General features: G+C 43.0%; 1 protein-coding gene across 4 annotated transcripts in view; it reads right to left on the bottom strand.

Moving 5' to 3' along the window:
- The window catches only part of ST6GALNAC3 (ST6 N-acetylgalactosaminide alpha-2,6-sialyltransferase 3), a 546,815-nt gene extending 536,030 nt beyond the window's left edge, over positions 1-10,785 (bottom strand). For all 4 annotated transcript variants that reach the window (XR_003516033.1, XM_027572632.1, XM_027572622.2 and 1 more), the window contains exon 1: positions 10,670-10,785. Coding sequence is in view for 3 of the 4 variants with exons in the window: in XM_027572632.1 (XP_027428433.1) it covers positions 10,670-10,687 (18 nt within the window). In the remaining variant the exon portion in view is untranslated. The remainder of the gene's footprint in view (positions 1-10,669) is intronic.
- Positions 10,786-18,968: the final 8,183 nt, after the last annotated feature.

The raw sequence follows: 18,968 nt of genomic DNA, 5'->3' as shown, positions 1-18,968 counted from the left end.
ACTGATTTGAAAGAAACTGAGTTTCCAGAAACACAGGAGGAGTGCCACCCATGAGGGGGTTCATTTCACCCCCCCAGCCCCTGACTGTTGGACACAGAGGCACATGTGTTTCAATATTCATGGTGGCCTGAGCCCCATGGCATCAGAAAGCTTGGGGTTTAACAAGAATAATGAAGGAAGGAATCAAATTTATTACAATGCCGAAAAAGCTTATTAGAATGCACTTGACTTAAATTTCTAAACGGACTTAAATTCTTTTCAGTTTCTGTGGGTCACCGCATGTGTTTGAAGCCTTCCACAGCTCAACAACCATTTGTGGGGTGGGATGTAGGATGTCAGGACAGTGGCCCGCAGATGGGCCTCATCGGCATCACCTGGGGGCTTGTCACAAATGCAACTTCTTGAGCCCCAAGAGAGACCTACAGAATCATAAACTCTGGGTGTGGGGTTTAGCAATCTCTGGTCAAATAGGCCGTTCAGGGTTCCTGGTGCAGTTCAAGCTGAACAGCACTCGTGGTCAGAGTATCTGTCAGAAGCCACAGACTTGGGGGGCTTTGGAGTCCGAATTCCAACACCACCATCTGGCTTTGGAGAGTTACATCTCCTCCCTAAGCTTTCGTTTCCTCTTCCACATGGAGTGCTTGGCTGCAACGCTCAGGAAATCCCTCTGCCCTCCTCAGTGTGGGGCTCCTGGGCGAGAGCTGAAGATCCACGGGAGACCCTGCACCGGCCCTGACCCCAGCTCTTACCGTCTGCTGGAGGAATTTAACAGCCCAGCACAGGGGGTGGCACACTTTATCTGCAAAGGGACAGCAAATTTTTAAGGCTTTGCAGTCCAAATGTCAGCTTCTCAGCTTTGCCATTGTAGCGTGAAAGCACACATAGACACTAGGAAACAAATAAACACCGCTGTGTTCCAGAAAAACTATTTATGGACACTGATATTTGAATCTCATACATTTTCACACCTCATGAACTCTTATCCTGCTTTTGAATTTTTTTTCAGCCACTTAACAATGCAAAACCCATCCTTAATCACGGGCCACACAGAGCTATATAGACACAGGCGACAGGAGATTGGGCCCAAGGGCTGTAGTTGGAGGATCCTGGTCTAGCACTCTTGCGTTAGCAAAACTGTTCAGCTATACAAACCCGAGTTCCCCTGTCAGTCCAACAAAAGTAAATAATGCCCATCCTGAAATCTCGTGAGATAATAAATAGCTGCAAAATATCTGGCAGGCTGTCTGCCCGAGAGAAGGCACGTGGCAAAGGGCAGCTACTGCCATTAGTATAATGAGGTGTTCATCGCACGATCCAAGAAGACGAGGTGAAGCAGGGCAGGCCCGCAATGCACAAGTGTAGACCGAACAGAGCTGTGGGTTTACAAACCAATTTGCGCTAAGCACCACTGGACACACAGCTACTGGCACACTGCTGAAGCTATGGACACACAAACAAGCAGGGGAAAATAAGCAAACTGTACAAAGGAACGCGAATCACCTTACTTCTCTTAAGACATGCGGTTTACTCTGGTTGTCCAGATTGCTGCCATGTGTGGACCGCCCTGCTGGAGCAAAGGAATAGCTCCAATCAAAGTATATACAGTCCGTCTCTGACCTCAAAGCCAACGGGAGATCACACTACCACACTGAGACCAAAGCTGCACCCCGCTTGGGAGAATTCACAGCTGCTCCACATCTAGGGCACCAATCGGACTCCATTTTAGGTGAAGTTCCAAGGGCTCAAGAGAGGCTCCAGTGTGTCCCTGGGTCCAGCACTCATGACTTGCTCATCATTTGCCTCCCTTCGGCTGCCAAGGGTCTGACCAACAGGAGTGCCCTCCCCTTGTGCTCCCCCAGCCGGCAGGCAACCCTTCCCCCGACCCCATTCTACTGCTCTCAATGCCCCCACAGTTAGTGGTCCCTTCCGATGGTGAGGATAAGGACCTGAACAAACGTGCTGTCCTGTCCAGTAACCACCACCCACAATTGGCCGTAGAGACTTTGGAATATGGCTACTGTGACTGGGGAACCACATTTTTAAATTTCATTTTATTTTATTTACATTTAAAAACTAATACTCGATTCAACTCTTGGAAAGCTTTTGAGCATCTTTGGAGCAACTTGAACATGTGAACCTATTTTTTTAACTATACATTTTATAAAATCTAAACTCCTGATGAAAATTTAGCATCCAAATTGAGATATGCTGTAATGGCAAAATGTACACCGAATTTTGAAGACTTAACAAAAAATATAGAAATATCTCATTGATTTTTATATTGATTACATGTTGAAATGAAAATGTTTGGGATATATTATATAGGAGTCAAAATTTAATTCTTCATAATCTGTATATTCATAACTTCAGTATCATTGACGCCCTATAGTCTTTACAGTTACAGAGGGATTATTAATTTCCTCTATTATATAAAGAATTCATAATGGGTTAAACAGAATATGTTATTCAAGTAAATTCTGCCTATTTCTTTCGTTTTGCTTTTATGTTTTAACGTGGTTCCTAGAAAACGTAAAATCACGTACGTGAGCTGCATGAGATTTCTACTGGACAGCACTGCAGTAAATAAATGTACTACCATCACGACTCATATTCATCACAAAGCTGGACTCAGACTCGGCGTTGGTTCAGCTCTGACCTCTGCACCCAAAATCCTCTTACCACCCGCACCCTAGAGAACAGCCCTTCTTTCCCGGTTATCATTTCCCCTGCTTGATTAGGCAAAACCTTCACGGAGAGACTTTCACCCCTCTTTAGAGTCCAGTCTACTGGTGGGGCCACCAGGAACAGCAAAGGTCAGGGCCAGGAACGGCAGCCCCTGCTCTCTGCAAGGGTGTATCCCACTTGTCCCAAGGACGGGGATCATCCCAAGAACACTGACTTGCTCATTCTAGTCCTTGAAACCTAAGATGAGCTCCAGGTGCACATTCGAATCCCACATCCTGACTCATTTCCAATGCAGGACATACACAACTTGCTTCCCAGTCCCTTGTGATCAGAATCTTCTCACGGCAAGATGTAAAGACAGTTTTCATAACAAACCAAAGAGGTTTTTATTTTTGTGTCCGGTAAAGGCACAGCTAATACATACACTAAAACAAAACAAAACAAAACAAAAAACAGCCTCTGAAATTAGCAAGACGTGCCTTCCAAGAAAGATTTTATGTGTAAGAATTTTCATATCTGAGTAAACATGAAGGTACAATTGATTGAATGAATGTGGGTATATATTTTTATTTATATATTTACATTGACTATGTATATGCCGAGACACACATTTCTTTTTTACACAAATACTAGAATGACTCAAGTACAAGGACCCCTCTTTCCTGGCCCCCAAGCCATCTCTTTGGGAGTTAACTCCCCCACTCTCCCAAGCACCAGATGTTGTGAGCCCCCACCCCTCCACATCACACAGGAAATGAGAGGAGGCCCGGAGAAGATGGGGTAAGGGGCACAGGGCCTCTCTGAGAATGTTACCTACCCCGAGGCTCCTGTTTATTGAATCTCTGGGATACCCTGGGCCAAGGTCTCTGATGAGGCAAACTTTAAATCAGTTTAAAATCAGAACCAGAGCCTACTCTCAGTCCTTGAGCTGAGGGAAAAGAAAACAATAGTGAAAGCACAGATAATCCCTTCACCTCACTTGGGCCATGTCTATAACCACCTTCTTGCCGAAAACCCTTGACACAGCTGTTAACAAGGAGAGGAATTAAACAATTCGGGGTTTAGCTCCTCTCCCTTTCCTGACTCTGGTGGAGGTGCTAATTGGCAGTAAAATGCATAAAAGGTGTACATCAGAACGGCCGGGGATGGACAAGATCTGGAAAATCCATAAACTGAATAATGAGCCTTTTAATAACCAGGAGCTAACTGCAGCTTTCTGTAATGGGATCCTGGTAGCACTTGTAAATCTACTCTCTCCAATTAGAAAAATGCCTTCCTCCACTTTTCCCAGAAGCCAGGAAACAGAAAAGAACTCCTCCAACTCCCAGCCCTCAGGCACAAGTGTGTGTTAAATTTTCACAAACAGATAGAAATTTTCCTCCTGGGGAGGAGATTTCATAATTTTTCCCCGTCATCGACTGGAAAGCTTAATAGGCTCCCTCTGCTTTCCTCAAATCTAAACCCTTCTTTAAAGCCCACCAGTTCCCAAGACAGGTTTCCTCGACTCAAGCTGTTATCTAACTATTAATAATACTAATAATAGTTTTGCCATATGTGTACGGTGCATTCTGCTTTGAAGAGTGCCTTTGCAAGCATTAACTCTTTGGGACACCAACACCGCCCCAGAGGGGATCCAGGCTGGGGAGCCTAAAGTTTATACGATTTGTGAGTCTCTTTAAGAAAAATGAATATAAAATTATAAATACAAAAATCCAGGGCCTCTTCCCAGAGCCGTGGAGGGGCCCTGAAGCCTGGCCCAAGGGGAAATCCAACTCTGTACGACCCCTCTCCTTCACTCTCCCCCACCAAAGGGACCCGTGGGTTTCTCAGGCTAGGGGGAGAGGTCACGTGACTTGCGCAGGCTCAAAGGGCTATTCCGTGTTGGAGGCAGAATTAGAACTTTCTTACCTCCCCAGTCTCGGTGGCCCCTCTATTTCCCCTAGTTCCTCAGTCACAAAGGAAACTCTGAAGAAGGAACAGATAAAGACAACACAGCTAAAAGTGATCCCGACCAGGCGGGTGTTAGGAAGCTGTCTAGACTGAGGGCTGCCTGGGTAGAAGAGGGTGAAATAAACACAAGTCCCCACAAACATTCACTTAAATTGGCGCTGAAGGCAAAAGACACACTACATAACCACACAGAGCCAGGTGAATTCCATCTTCACCACTTACTAACCACAGGGCCCGGGACAAGCTACTCAGCTTCTCCGAACTTCAGCGTCTTCATTATAATACGAGTTTGCACGAGATGATGTCTATAAAGCACTCAGCACAGGCCCAAGCCTTACCACTCTAGGTGTTCAAGAAAGAGCAACTATTATCGTTGCCGTTGTTCTCAGTTCATCCAAAGAACACTGCTTCTCCACAAGAAACTCCTTCCCCAAATTGTGCAATTGGAAGTTGCAAAAGCATTCTGTTCAGTCACCTTAAGACTGAAAATGAGCCAGGACCCCAGCCCACATGTCGGCATCCCCTGCACAGCAGAAAGAAACGTTGTAGCAGATTTATTAGACCAAGTGCCTTGTCTGTTCCACTTGCTGGGGTGATCTTAGTTTCAGATTTATAATCTGTGTATCTATGAAGTCTCCGTGGTTTTCCAGGCTCAGCGAAGCCAGACTGTTTTCAAACACTTTGAGACCTCATAGGATGAGAACCACAAATTGGGATGGTGGGTGTTGGGTTTTTTGTTTTTGTTTTTACTTTTGCTTTTTTGTTTGTTTCCGTTAACCTGGAGAACCAAAATGATCATAACAAAAGATAAGCCGTTCCTGCACTGCCTTGTCTCCTCCTTCCAGTCCAGTGCCCCTTTCCCCTTCCCTCCAGATTTCAAATTAGCTCCAGATTTTATAGGAAACAGAGTAACAGATGCACCAGAAACAAAATGAGAAGGAATTTAAGGAGCAAAATGATTAATAAGCTCTAACCTGCTTCCGATATGTTAGAGTGAAAAACCCATGCTATATCCATGAAGAATTCATCTGTTTACAAAAGAGGACAGGTTAGGCCCATGTCTAGAAATGGCATCTCAAAAAACAAAAAAACGAATACATTAATGCATTTAGGCACTCAACAAATATTTAGGTAACACTTCAGTGAGAGCCAAGCAGGTTCTTAATGGATACCAAGTTGAATAAGACAAGGCTTTTGCTGTCCCCAAGACTCATTTGGGCAGCCACCCATATCTCTGTCCATATACTCCCGCACCCTTAGCAGTATTCACTCATCGTGCTCAGCAAACACTAGCTAATCGACCTACTGAAGGCCCCTGCCCTCGATGAGTTCCCAGACAGAAGAGTCGGGAAGGCAAACAGCGAACTGACAGTACAGGGTAATAGCTGCTGCTACAAGATGAGAACTAAGAACACGGGAGCACGGGGAAGACTGCTGAAGCACAGGAAGGCTTCACCGTCCATGGGACACTGACCTAGAAGCTGAAAGATGAGTACAACTTTTGTCGCTGGAGGAAAAGTGATAGCGGAGGGAATTTCCTGCAGAGAAAACAGCCTGCCAACAGCAACGGATTGCTAATGATTATCTAGGCCTTATGATACGTCAGGTTCTGTTCTACAGAATTAGCTCATCTATTCCCCATAACTTGAAGTAGGCACTATTTTTGTTCCAATTCCACAGTTGAGGAAGCAGAGGCTGATGGATTTTACTGCTGAAGCAGGTCGCCAAGCTTAACGGCCAAGGCTGTTAATCCCACTGCTGTACCACAATGACACGGAGCCACGAGCAAGTGCCACATCTACAGACCTGGGATGAGTATAGGTAAGTGTCCGGGTGAGGGACATGGGTGATGGAGCAGCAGGGGGTGAGGTGAGGCACGTGTGCAGGGGCAAGATGGTGAGGGAATGTGAACCCCAGTTGGGTTCATCTCCCAGGGGCTGGGGGGCCAGATCAAGCATTCAGGCCTATAAATGGCTTGATCAGTACTGCACTTTAGCACAATACCATGAGGGGGATGTGGAGGATGGGCAAGACCTGGGGGAGGCTGAAGAAAGGGAGGCTACTTCAAAAGACAGAGCAAACACTAGGCCCCGAGCGAGGCAGAGAGAGGAAGAATGGAGAGTAATAGGCAGATTTGAGAGATGCTTCTAGATATAATTGATGCAATATGGTGAAGAATTAAGTCTGGGGCAGGGGGAAGAAAAGTAGAGGAGAAGACACCAAGTTCATAACTTGGTATCACCAGTCATCCAATTTCCCATCCATCTAAGTAAATATTATACGGGGATGGGTGACTGGGAGGGAAGAAAGCCGTGGCTTAGTCATGCACCTGTCGTGTTGTCTAACTGCTTTGTGCTCATAGGTCTCCTCAACCTGGCAAAACCGTGATCTTTGCTAAGGCAGAAATGACTCATAAGTGTCTCGTGTCTACATGTCCACTCAGTGATCCCTTTAGTGCTGGATACAAAGGCAACTGAATACAATTCATCAAATACTGCTAAATACCAAAAGTGCACCAGATACTGTGCTCAAAAACATACCTGCCAACTAAAGGTAGAACTCATAAAAGAAAACACAAACAAGTTTTATTACAGGAAAGTTTTAAATATCTATAATGTACAGAAGAAGGAAAACAAATGACTAACATAAATGTAAAAGTTTTGCTTCACTAGCCATCAAATAAATACAAATGAGATATCTTTCTCGTCTATCAAAATTTCCAAGACTTTTAAAACACTCCTTGGAAAAAGACTGGTCCTTGCCTTAATTATTCACAACAGCACAGCCACCCAGGAGGGCTGCCTAACCAGGAGCATAGCAAGAAAGGATCCTAAGACTCAGACTCATTTTTACTAAACTATAACTAGCCTATGCTTTCTAATGTGCAGATATTCTCACTGAGGAACGCATGATCATCTCCATTTCAGAAACCAGAGCAATGAAACCAAGAAACTTGCTTGTGGTTATACAATTAGTAAGTGGTGGAGCCCTAATTAAAACCCACATAGTTCTGGCTTCAAAGCCCAGGCGATGTGGAGTGAGTATGTATTTCACAATTAAATGATTATTGAGGTACTAATCATCATTCTGTTATGAGAGCCAGCTCTGTGCAGGGGCAGAATGGGCCTTCCCCATACACAGTACCTCGAGGGGACAGTTGTATGTGCTGCAAAGGACCTTCCCTGGCTGCCATGGCATGGGCTTCTCCTCTTAGCTACTCAGAGATCCCCACTTTTAGGGTCACTACTGTGTAGGCCATAAGGATATCTTAATCAACCTCTATCTCATTTTCTCATATATAAAAATGGAAAATAAAATCAACCTCAAAAATCTGTTAAGAAAATTAGTTTTCACCCCCAGAGTAAAGTTGACATGGCCTCAAAAGTTATCTTCCAAAAACACAAGCTCCACGCTAGTAAATCTGATGCAGTGTTCAAAACCTAGCTCCAATACAGTACATGGAAAGCCTGTCTTGACTATCAGTAGGAGGGTTCACTGCTCTCTCCCTCAGTGCTGTAGTATGCCTTCCACAGGTCTGTTACTCTTCACACTGTAACATAAATGTTCACTTACTTTCTATCCCCTTTCCTATACTGTAAGCCACCTGAGAACCAAGTCAATGGTTCATACATCTTGTAATGCCAATGCCAAGCCCAGGGCTGGCATGTAGCAGAAAATGTTTTGTTTTAAAAAAAAGTCCATCATTTTACCTTCATAAAATCCTGCCAGAGAATTATTATAATTTTCTGCATTCTAAAATGAGCGAGCTGCCGTGACTGTCTAAAATCATATACAGGAGGTCAGGCTTGCACTGAATCCAGGTCTCCAGACTCTCCACTCCACCATGTGCGGACTTTCAAAGACCAGAAGGGGAAAAGGCCTACCACAGGCCATCGAGACCATCACTGCACAAAGGTACTTTGTTTCTTAAATGTGGTAAGGATTCTGAATGGTATCAGGACATCTTAGAAAGTGGTCACCTGGGAAAGTACAGAGAACAGCATTAAAGTATAAGAAAAGCTGGCAGATCTGGGTCTAAGCCCACGCTCACGTCGACCTTAACCCTGTTGCCTTGGGCAAATCTCTTAAACTGAGGAGCCTTGGCTTCCTCATCTGTAAAATGGGGTTTTAAACAATGTTACCTTGCAGGGTCTGATGTAAGAATGAGAGTTATATTTATATGAAATAGGCAGAGGATATATTAAGGATTTCTTAAACTGTAGTTATCATTACAATGTCAGAAAAAAAGTGGCACATATTAATGCCTATGCCACAGAGCAGTTTTCATCCCCTATCTTACTTTATTCTCACAGCAGCCTGTGGGGTAGATGCTATTACCTTGATCTTACATTGAGGAAATTGTGACTCAGAGACATTTAAGTAATTTGTCCAAGGCCACACAGGTGGCAACGGGCAGAACCTGCATTCAGACCAAGGTCTTTCTGAATCCAAACCTCTTTGAAGTTTACCTGTCTGCATCCCAGATGAATTTCACTGGAGGAAAGATAAGGAGGACTCAGATGTGCCCCCAAATGTCTGAGGTCAATGTGAGGTGCTTGAAAAGATAGTCTGGATCAGATTCATGTATAGCTTGGGGTATGAGTTAAAAATGTTTCGAACATATGCAAGATAAGGCAGGGAGAAACCCAAAGAAGATGGCCAATGATAAATGTCATGCTCCTCAATTTCTCTTTCAGCTAATAATACAATAAATAGTAAAGAATGACTCATACTCTTATTTCAGTCCTTACACTAAGAGTCTCCAAGTTAAAAATCCCATACTGTAATACCGATGTGTTACGTATTTCCTCTTGATCTTGCTACCATTTGTTATGTCCCAGAAAATGTTCCAAAACCAAAGAGAGGAAGTTCAGAAAAGTCACAGGAAATATCTGACCTCCTTTACTCTAAGGAAAAAAAAAAACAACACTATTCCTAGGTTAGTCTCTTATTTGTATCATTAATACCAAGGCATGGTATAAGATGACACAGCTAACTAGTATAACAACAGAGAAACAAGTGCTATTTCACAATAAACAACAACGAAAATCTTTTCCTCGTGTTTTCCTCTATCACACACAGCTCCCCCAACCTTGGAACAAACAGGCCTTTGCATTCTCCAGTCAAGGCCCAGGAAACCTTTAGGCCCTGAATGTTTATGATTCAGGCCGTCAGGAGTCAGGCAGGTTAGTCGCGAGGAGAGACAGGAGTGAGAAAAATGAAAACAAAAAACAAATAAAACACCTCTCCCTGCTGAATGAGAAGTTCTCAAGTGAGGCACTGACCCCACGTCCTTCCACCTGACACCACAAAGCTATAAACCCAGAACGATGCTTGGTCCAGGCTAAGAAACCAAACTTGGAGAAAGAAAACTCAACAAAGAAGGGGTGGTCCAGCGGACTCTAATATGGAGTAAAATCACTGGGTCTGTTCAAATTTATGAGCTTAAGGAGGGTCACAAATTCTCTGCTAATAAAAACATCCTTCTGTGAACTTTTCCAAAGTTAGTTAATGGCACATAAAGCCAGCAGATCTCACGGAAAACTCATTCCTAAGGGACTACCTGTAAACTCAGAAGTTTCTGTCTTCACAAGATCAAATGTTCAATAGAACCCCCCCTCTGCTCACTCTCACCCCCATTCGAAGTGCTATATCCTCTACCACCAGTAACCCATGCCGACTCTTCTCCATTCTCCTTGGCCCCTGAAAGGCCTCAGGCAACGGAGCCGCGGGACCCGCGGGAGCACCCCTCCCCTCCCTGCCATCCCCATTATTCGGCACACAGCCCTACTCTTCCCTGGAGCCAACAGTCTGCAGCTCCTTCAATGCAGGCGCGAGCAGGCAGGAATGGTGGGAAGAGAAGCTGTGCCAGCTGCATGTTTCAGAATCTCCCTCCATATGCATTTGCCAAAGGAACAAAAAGAAAATCAATGCCAGGAAAAGACAACTGAGATGAGGATGCGGTGGGACCGCGGCTGACTCCTTGCAAGGGGCTGGCCAACCACGCGTCCGAGCCACAGATCCCAGTCGTTACCTTCAGGATGCAGGCCATAGCGCTCCGCCGGCCCTTCTGCCACCAAGCAGCGGGTGCGCCTGGGTCAGGGGCAGTCCCGGCGACAGGCTGGAGGCTGGTACCGCTGCAGGACCGCTCCAGCCCACATTCCCGCAGATCCAAATAAGGGGACCGCCGTGCGAGCTGCGCGGGCACAGGCCCCGCCCCCCCGCGCCGCGGCCCCGCCCCCGTGCCCGTCCACTGGCTAGCGGCCCCCGAGGCCCCGCCCCCGGATTACGTGCCGTCCCGGTCTCCCGCGGCTGCCGCTGGATGCTTGCTACTTTTTCTTTTTTCTGCCTCTCCCTCTCTTCTCCCCCACCGCCCGCCCCTCAATAAACGTTCTGTGGTTCAACGTATACGAAATCTGCTCGGCAACAGGCAGGGATCTGGGTCCTGCTGGGGAGAGAAAGCGGCCTTTCTTCTCCTCGATTCGGTCTCCTCTAGCAGATCAGAGAACCCCTTGCAGACATTTCACAGTTTTTTAAAAAAAGTTAAGTGGGTTTGGAATCACTCTTCTACAGGCTTTGGGCGCATCAAAGGATTCTTCAAAAGTAGCAGATGAAATTCTCTCTGGGCTGTTTAACGATAGAGCCTTCGCTCCGCTTAAAACTGCTGTGATGGGCTCATCTAAAATTAATTAATTCGCCACTAGTAAGGGAGCACAAACACCTATCAAAAGATGCCCGGAAACTCATGATGTATGTTTTGTGTGTAGGTACGCATACACAGACATGTATGCATTGCTTTCTTGCTTTCAGCTTGTGCGTTTATAAAAAAGGTGTGTATACATAAAAATACAGTAAATAGAATATATATGAAGATTTAATATATTCTCATATATATACATTGATTATATATGTATATAAATTATGTTTGTGCCCACAAGCACAGGACTTTGTTCTTCCCCCGCTACAAGTTTAGAATTTGAATGAACTTTGTCGCAACTTAAGTAACAAGGTTAAATATAAACTTTCCTGTAAGGCTTGGAAATCCAGAAAGGCCATTCTTCACCATCCAACCTGAAGTTTCTGGTGATAAAACAAAGGGTGATAGAGCAGCTTTAAGAGGCAGGCAGCCTGGAAGAAGATATGTTTTGGGTCCTTTCCACCCCTCTTTAGCAGCCCTTTTGGAGTGAAAATCAACAAGGAAAGCCCAATTCCCAAGCGAGGAACTGGCTAAGAGAAACAGAGTTATTTCTCTGAGGAAAGTGACATCACACACATAGCAGAGGAAGGGAGAGAGAGAGCATTCTGTATATATACACAGATTTCCACCACTTGGTCTGTCAGAGAAATCTTAAAACCAGGCCCAAAATATTTACCCAAAAGAGCTTTCACTTGCTAGAAGCCCTGTCTGGTGTGCCTACATGGAGTCAGGAAAAGCACTGTGGGCTGCTGGTGGCTGTGACGTCATGAGATTGGCTCACAAACCACAAGGCAGAAACCAGACTTTCAAGGGATTTGGTGTTTTCTTGGTGAGAACATTCAGAATCCTGAGAGAACAGGAGGAACCACAGGAAAAGTGCTGCAAACACTGAGAGTGGATGGACTACCTGTTCCCAGGGAAAGTCCCTCTTTGCTGTCTCCCTAAGGGACCACTCCCTGCTCTCCCACTCCTTCCTCCAGCCCGTCTGTGTGCTTCAGAGATCTGCGATATTTTCAGTAAGAACTCTCTGATCAGTAAGTTCAGTAAGAGTATCCTCTATTTGGTTGATCAGGACTGCATATTTTTTTATGACTGTATATTTTAAACCACTGCTTTAGCTCATGATCTTTAGTAAACCAGAAAAAACTCAGTATTTTATTCATTTATGAATTCAACAAACATTTACTGAGCTGCTACTAGAAGATAAACCTTCTTTGAGCTACCACTAACTGGAGGGGGAAAAAAAAACTTTATTGAGGTACTGCAGGACCCATCAGGAATGAGAGAATGATTTTCATGGTCTCTAACATCATCTCAAATTCAGTCAAGTGGGAAAAATAAGAGATACATGATAATATAACATGGTAAGGTCCTTAACCAAAGTAGAAGCAAAGCTCTAAGGAAAGAGAGATGGAGCCTGGCAGGGTGGCAGGTGAGAGGGGCAAGGGTGGGCAGAGCACATCATTCTCTCTCCAGGAATTCTGCAGGTCTGGGTGACAACACAGCTGACTCTAGTGAGCAACCTTGCTGCGCATTTCCTTAGTGGGTGACCTTGTTCAAGTTTCTTAACCTCTCTTTAACCTTTATTTTACGTAGTAGTATTTATCCTTGTGAGAATTAAATGAGATGATGCTTGTAAGTCCACTCACCTCAATTCCTGGCACTACGAACACTCTCAAAATGGTAGCTCTTTATCGGGAGCGGGGCGGGGGGGTGGATTTTTTGACTAAAGATAGCTTGTAGGAGAGGATGAATAGGGCGATTGCCATTCACCTTGAATGTCTCAGAAAGATAAACATTGATGAGGCAAACACTTGGCATCTTGTGACTTGGGTATAGCCAAGTGAAGGCATAATGAGGACTTTGCCAGCTCCATCAAGTCTCGGTATGGCCTTCTCAATTAAACTATCACTCACCCATACCCATACTTCCCAAAATGTTGTTTTTTTATCGACATCCACAGTTATGCCTAAACAGAGATAGGAATTAAGGCAATTTATAACAACCTAAAAACAAACTCAGTAGATTCTACAATAAATCTGCACTGAAGTTTTATAAATCTGGGCAGAAGTTTTACAAAACAATAACAATCACTGTCTCAGATGGACAGCAATTGGATGGGAAAAAGCATTGGATGGAAATAAAAACACGTTCTGAACCTACTAGGGAATGAAGGTGCGGCCAGATTTGTAGGAAGATGAGGGAGGGTATGGCCAGGATCTTTTTTTTTTTTTTTTTTTTTTTTTACAACTTGCCAAACTATAAGAATAGCTTAGTCTAGGGCGCCTGGGTGGTTCAGATGGTTAAGCGTCTGCCTTCGGCTCAGGTCATGATCCCAGGGTCCTGGGATCAAGTCCCACATCGGGCTCCCTGCTCCTTGGGAACCTGCTTCTCTCTCTCTCTCTCTCTCTCTCTCTCTCTCTCTCTGTCTTTCATGAATAAATAAATAAAATCTTTAAAAAATAATAGCTTAGTCTAGCCCATGGATGTAGCACAATTTTCCAAGTCTCAAGTTACGTGACTTAAGCCAAAAACCTATTTCCAAAGATGACAGACTGGATGCACCTTGCAATTATATACAATAACCCATTTGATCCTTACGACATTGATATGGATGTTGTTATCCCCAGCTGGTCAGTGGGAGAACAGGGATTTGAATTTGGGTAGTTTTGACTTTCAGGTCTGCCATCTTAATTGCTACACTCAGCTGCCCAGTATGTTAGGAGCCAATCTCTCAGCACCATTCAGATTTAGTCTCTTCTCTTAAGTTTAGTAGTCAGAAAACCTAGGGTAAGTATGTATTCCCCCTAAGATACATACTAGGATACAAAACCTAGGGCAAGTATGTAAATATGTAGAAGATAGACATTCTCTGTCTGTCTGAGTGTACAGGATAGGTACACTCACTTTGTATCTATCAGCCCTCAGCCCCTGGGTCCTTTAACAAAGACACTGTACATCCCATCCAGATCTCCCATACAACCAAGCTGTTAACACCTTCTGCCCATGAAAACTACCTCCCACCAAAGACTCTCATTATTGTATCTCACCTACAAAATGGAGCCTGCCATATAGCAACCTACCTGCCCTCGCTTCCCCTCATGGCAAGATCGTTGGGGGCTGGTCTTATCGCGACCTGGGTCTCCCTAAGGCCCTTCTTGGCTCCAATTGGTCCATCTTCCCTCTCCTCACAGGCCTTTCACCAATGAGATCTCAACGTGCTTTAAGGCTGAGACCTCATGATTTATGACCAGTCACGGGCTAAAATGTCCTATTTAAATTCAGTTTTGCTTCATTGTAAACAGCCCCATTAGGAAGTAATTCTCAGAGTTATACAGTTTCCTGATAGAAATAGAATTAAAATGAAGACTCCCATAACTTTTCCAATTTCATCTTGCACACATATTAATTTAATATATTTATATTCAACACAGAGTCATTTATTAAGGTTTTAATTGGATCTCAATTTTTCCCATCTAAAGATCTTAAATGAATTCCAGATATCATAAAACTCTTCTTGTCATCCACTACATAAATTATGCTTCCATAGGAGAGTGTGACTGGAAGATCCATTATACAATGTTATGGGAAAGTCATTTTTTTTTTTTTTACATTCTGAGCCAGAATAGGAAATGTTTTTTTTTCTAGAAACCATTGCACTATTACAGTGCAATGACCTAAGAACTTTTTCATATCCTAAAGCACATGCCTATCCTGTCAGTGTCCATGTGCTTGTCTATATTGATATCTGTGTCCAAGTATGTCTATGAATGGGCCCTTTTAGATATATATTTTTGGGAATATATTGACATGTGGGTTAAGCTTCATTTCCCTCCATTTTGAATAGCAGATCATTCTAAAATGTCATCCGTTTTACATTCCCAAGACTTGAGCTTACTGCTTTTTTAAAGCTTTACACAATTCTAACCCAGAATTCATCATTATCCCTGACTATACTCGTATTTATCTGGGATGAACTCCAAAACAAGTTATGAATGCTTTAGGACTGCATTTTTAAAATACTATATATTTTCTCCTTCTCCCTTAATGTTCTCTCTCAACTTCATCTCAGTTCTACTCTCCCTATTGGAAGTTCTTATCTTTTCTCCATTTTTTTTTCAAATGAACCAAAAATGGGAAAAAAATCTGTTTCTCATTAAGAAAAAATCTGAAATTAATGTTCTTTAATGTTCTAGGTTTTGACCAGATTTGTTTTTCTCTAAACAATTCCCCCCTAAGATCTTTTAAAAATATAATCAATTGAAAGTAAATATGGCCGGAAGCACTGGCAGGTAGTTGGAATTTGATTTGTATTGGATTTCTCTAAGGCCATTGAAGGCTCCATTATTAATTGAGTCCGATATTTCTTAACCACGTTTCTCAGAGTTTGTTTTCTTTTTATCGGGAGGTTCTTCCCATGTGTATTTCTGTACGCTCTTCTTAGATTTCACCTCTTCGTGAGGGCTGATGACATACTGTCGTATAATATTAGAGTGGAAATCTAGTATTTGAAATGCATCCATGGTGGATCTGATGGGAACACCCACAGGACGGGGTCTCACAGTTGGCCTCCTTCTGCAGTTCGTTTTGCCTGAACCATTTTTTCTCTAATGATTTGGCTCTCACAAACCCTCTGGAAAGAGCTAGGATTTTTTTTTGCGAATTCCTTGTGTTAACACAAACCCTTCAGTTTTTCTGTAGCTATGCCTGGCTATTGGAGGAAAGGTAGGAGAAGAGCAACGCCCTGCAATCCAAAGAAGAATGACGCAAGGAGAGGTCATCTACATGTACTCTTGGAGAAGTCCCCAAACACAAGGTGTTGTTTTGTGTCCAACACTGTCAAAGTCTGTGAGAGCTGCTCACAGCACACCACTGTGAAGTTAGGAGGGACAACCCGAGAGAGTCAAGGGCCACATCCCATACAGAAAAGCCCTTTCTTCTTTTCAAGAGCAACAAGTAGAGGGCGCCTGGGTGGTTCAGTCAGTTGGGCGGCTGCCTTCGGCTCAGATCATGATCCTGGGAGACCCGGGGTGGACCCCACATCAGGATTCCTGCTCAACGGGAAGTCTGCCTCACCCTGCTTGTGCTCTCTCTCTTCTCCCTCTCTCTCTCTCCCTCTCTTAAATAGATAAATAAAAATCTTAAAAAAAAAAAAAACAAGTAGAAAGCAACAGAGCACTTAGGAATCTAAAAAATTTTGTTCATTTGTTGATTTAACAAACATTTGCAAGCTCAGGTGATATGTTTAGGAAACAGAGAGTGTGGCTTCCTCCTATAAGCAAAACCTTCAGTGGTTCCTCTTTATCTCCACAGCTTGGTTTATTACAGGCCAGCCAACATCTCTTTCCACCATTATTGCCTAGTAGTTTCTGACCCCAGGATTCAGCAAACTTTGTCAGTAAAGATCTAGACAGTGAATGTTTCAGATTTTGTGGGCCATTAAGTGTCTGTTTTAACTCCTCAACTCTGCCATCCTAGCACAAAAACAGCCAAACATATCAACAAATAGAGAGTGGCTGTGTGCCAATAACATTTATTTATGGACGCTGACATTTAAATTTCATATAATTTTCAGTGTTATGAAATATCATTCTTTGTTTTTCTCAACATCTAAAAATGCACAATCTATTATTGGTTCTGAAGGTGTACCAAAACAGTCTGGAGGTCAGATTTGGCCCAACGGTAGTTTGCCAATCAGTCTCCATCTTTGCCCTCTTCATTGAGCCATATTTCATCCTTCAGGCCTGGATCAAATCCCATTTGGTCCTTGATGTCTTTTCGGACCACCCTAGTCTAGTGCAGTTTCCCCTATTTGAATTCCAGCAGTTACCATTTGCAAAATTCTTTGGCAATTCATCACATCCTATCTGATGGCATTCCTTCTAGCATTAACGTGTCCTATTACCTAAATCTTTATTTTGCCTTTTATTTTTGGCCTTACTTCCCAAATAGATCACAAGCTTCCTGGCTTTTTTTTTTCTTCGCATCCTGCACCACTCTGTGCCCCAAGCCAAGAAATACAGCAACTCTGAAGAGATAACTAAGAACACCAGGTGAGAAGCAACCACAAATTTATAAAATTGAAAATCACATTGTTCTACCATTTTGGACACCACTCAAAGATTTTGAGAAGAGAATTTTGGATGTATTATTAATTCCTCCACCACATATGATATTCTCAGATCATCTCATATTTCCTTTATAAGGAATGTATCAGATTATTTTAGTGATTTGCTTTTTTGGTTTTTTAATCAACGGGGTGGTTACTTGATTTAGATGGATTTTGCAGACCATGTTTAATGAAAAGAGTGGCCTGTAATTACCCCTGTGGGTGTTCTCAGTTGATTAGGAAATCAGTGATGCTTTTCTTTTAAGGGGAAGCAGCCTTATTTCCATCATGATTTTTAAAAATCACTCTATACAGTATTTCTTAATCAGTCACATTGCATTATGTTTATCCAATATTTATTCTCATTAAAAATGACTCGCTGACTTAGGCTGTGATTTTTTCAGTCCATTCCACTTTATTTTGTCTTTATTTTCATTTAATGAAATGAATAGGATCTTATAAATAAATCCATTTTGCCTAATAGATGAAGAGATATGGGTTTTCAAAGGTATCAAATATTTAAATAGCTGAATGTGCAGTTTTTACTGATACCTCTCTAATTAAGAAATAGTAAGAAATTACACACTACATAATGGCATATTCCAAATAGGATTAGTCTTCTCTTCCAAGTGGCGAGTGCAGCAGTATTTAGGACAAGCATCACACGATTTGGACACCAGAAAAATGCCACTTCCTTCATCTTTCAACAGCTTACATTTTAAATGAGTTACTCACCGCTTTCTCCATTTTTGAATTGTGAATAAAGTTTTGCCACTTAAAAATGGATGAAAAATAGTAAGCCACCTCTCTCTTGATAAATTAGCTTCTCTGTATTTTCATTTTTTATAGATTTTATTTATTTATTTGAGAGAGAGAGTGTACATGCCCTCGTGTGCATGGCAAGCGGGAGTAGGGGGCAGAAAAAGAGGGACAAGCAGACTCCCCACTGAGTGCTGAGCCTGAGGCTTGACCCAGAAGCCCAAGATCACAACCAGAGACAAAATCAAGCGGGCGCTCGACTGACTGAGCCACCCAGGTGTCCCATAGCTTCTCTGTATTTTCAACAAAAGTATGTCTAACACAGACGTTGGATGAACCCCAGATTTAAAAATTGTCTAAACACATACAAATGTTTGATATCTATGTCCTGCCCTTTTCTTTGACTTGTTTTTCTTTTTTCACTACTTTTGGTATTTCCATCACCTCATTTTACCTCTTCCTTCTTTTACAATCTCCTTTACTCCTTTTCCCCGGGCAAGTTTTTAAGTTTAAATTCAACAGAAAATTAAAGACCAAGAGAGATCTTTTACCTTAAGAAAGTACAAGTTTGTCTCAAGTATTTGTCTGAATAAAATGTAAATACTCAAAGCAATTGACCAGATTTGTGAAGAGCCTGAAATTTTATCCTACATGCAAACCAAGAATTTATCTGCACACTTTATGACTGCTGGCTAAAGCCCAAGACTCCAGCGCCAGAGATACAGGACTGTTTATTACCTACAGTCCTAGGGCTATTCATTACTCACA

Source organism: Zalophus californianus, chromosome 4 (assembly GCF_009762305.2).
Source record: "Zalophus californianus isolate mZalCal1 chromosome 4, mZalCal1.pri.v2, whole genome shotgun sequence".
NCBI lineage: Eukaryota > Metazoa > Chordata > Mammalia > Carnivora > Otariidae > Zalophus > Zalophus californianus.
The sequence above is the reverse complement of the archived record's forward strand: the minus strand, read 5'-3'. Positions and strand labels throughout refer to the sequence as shown.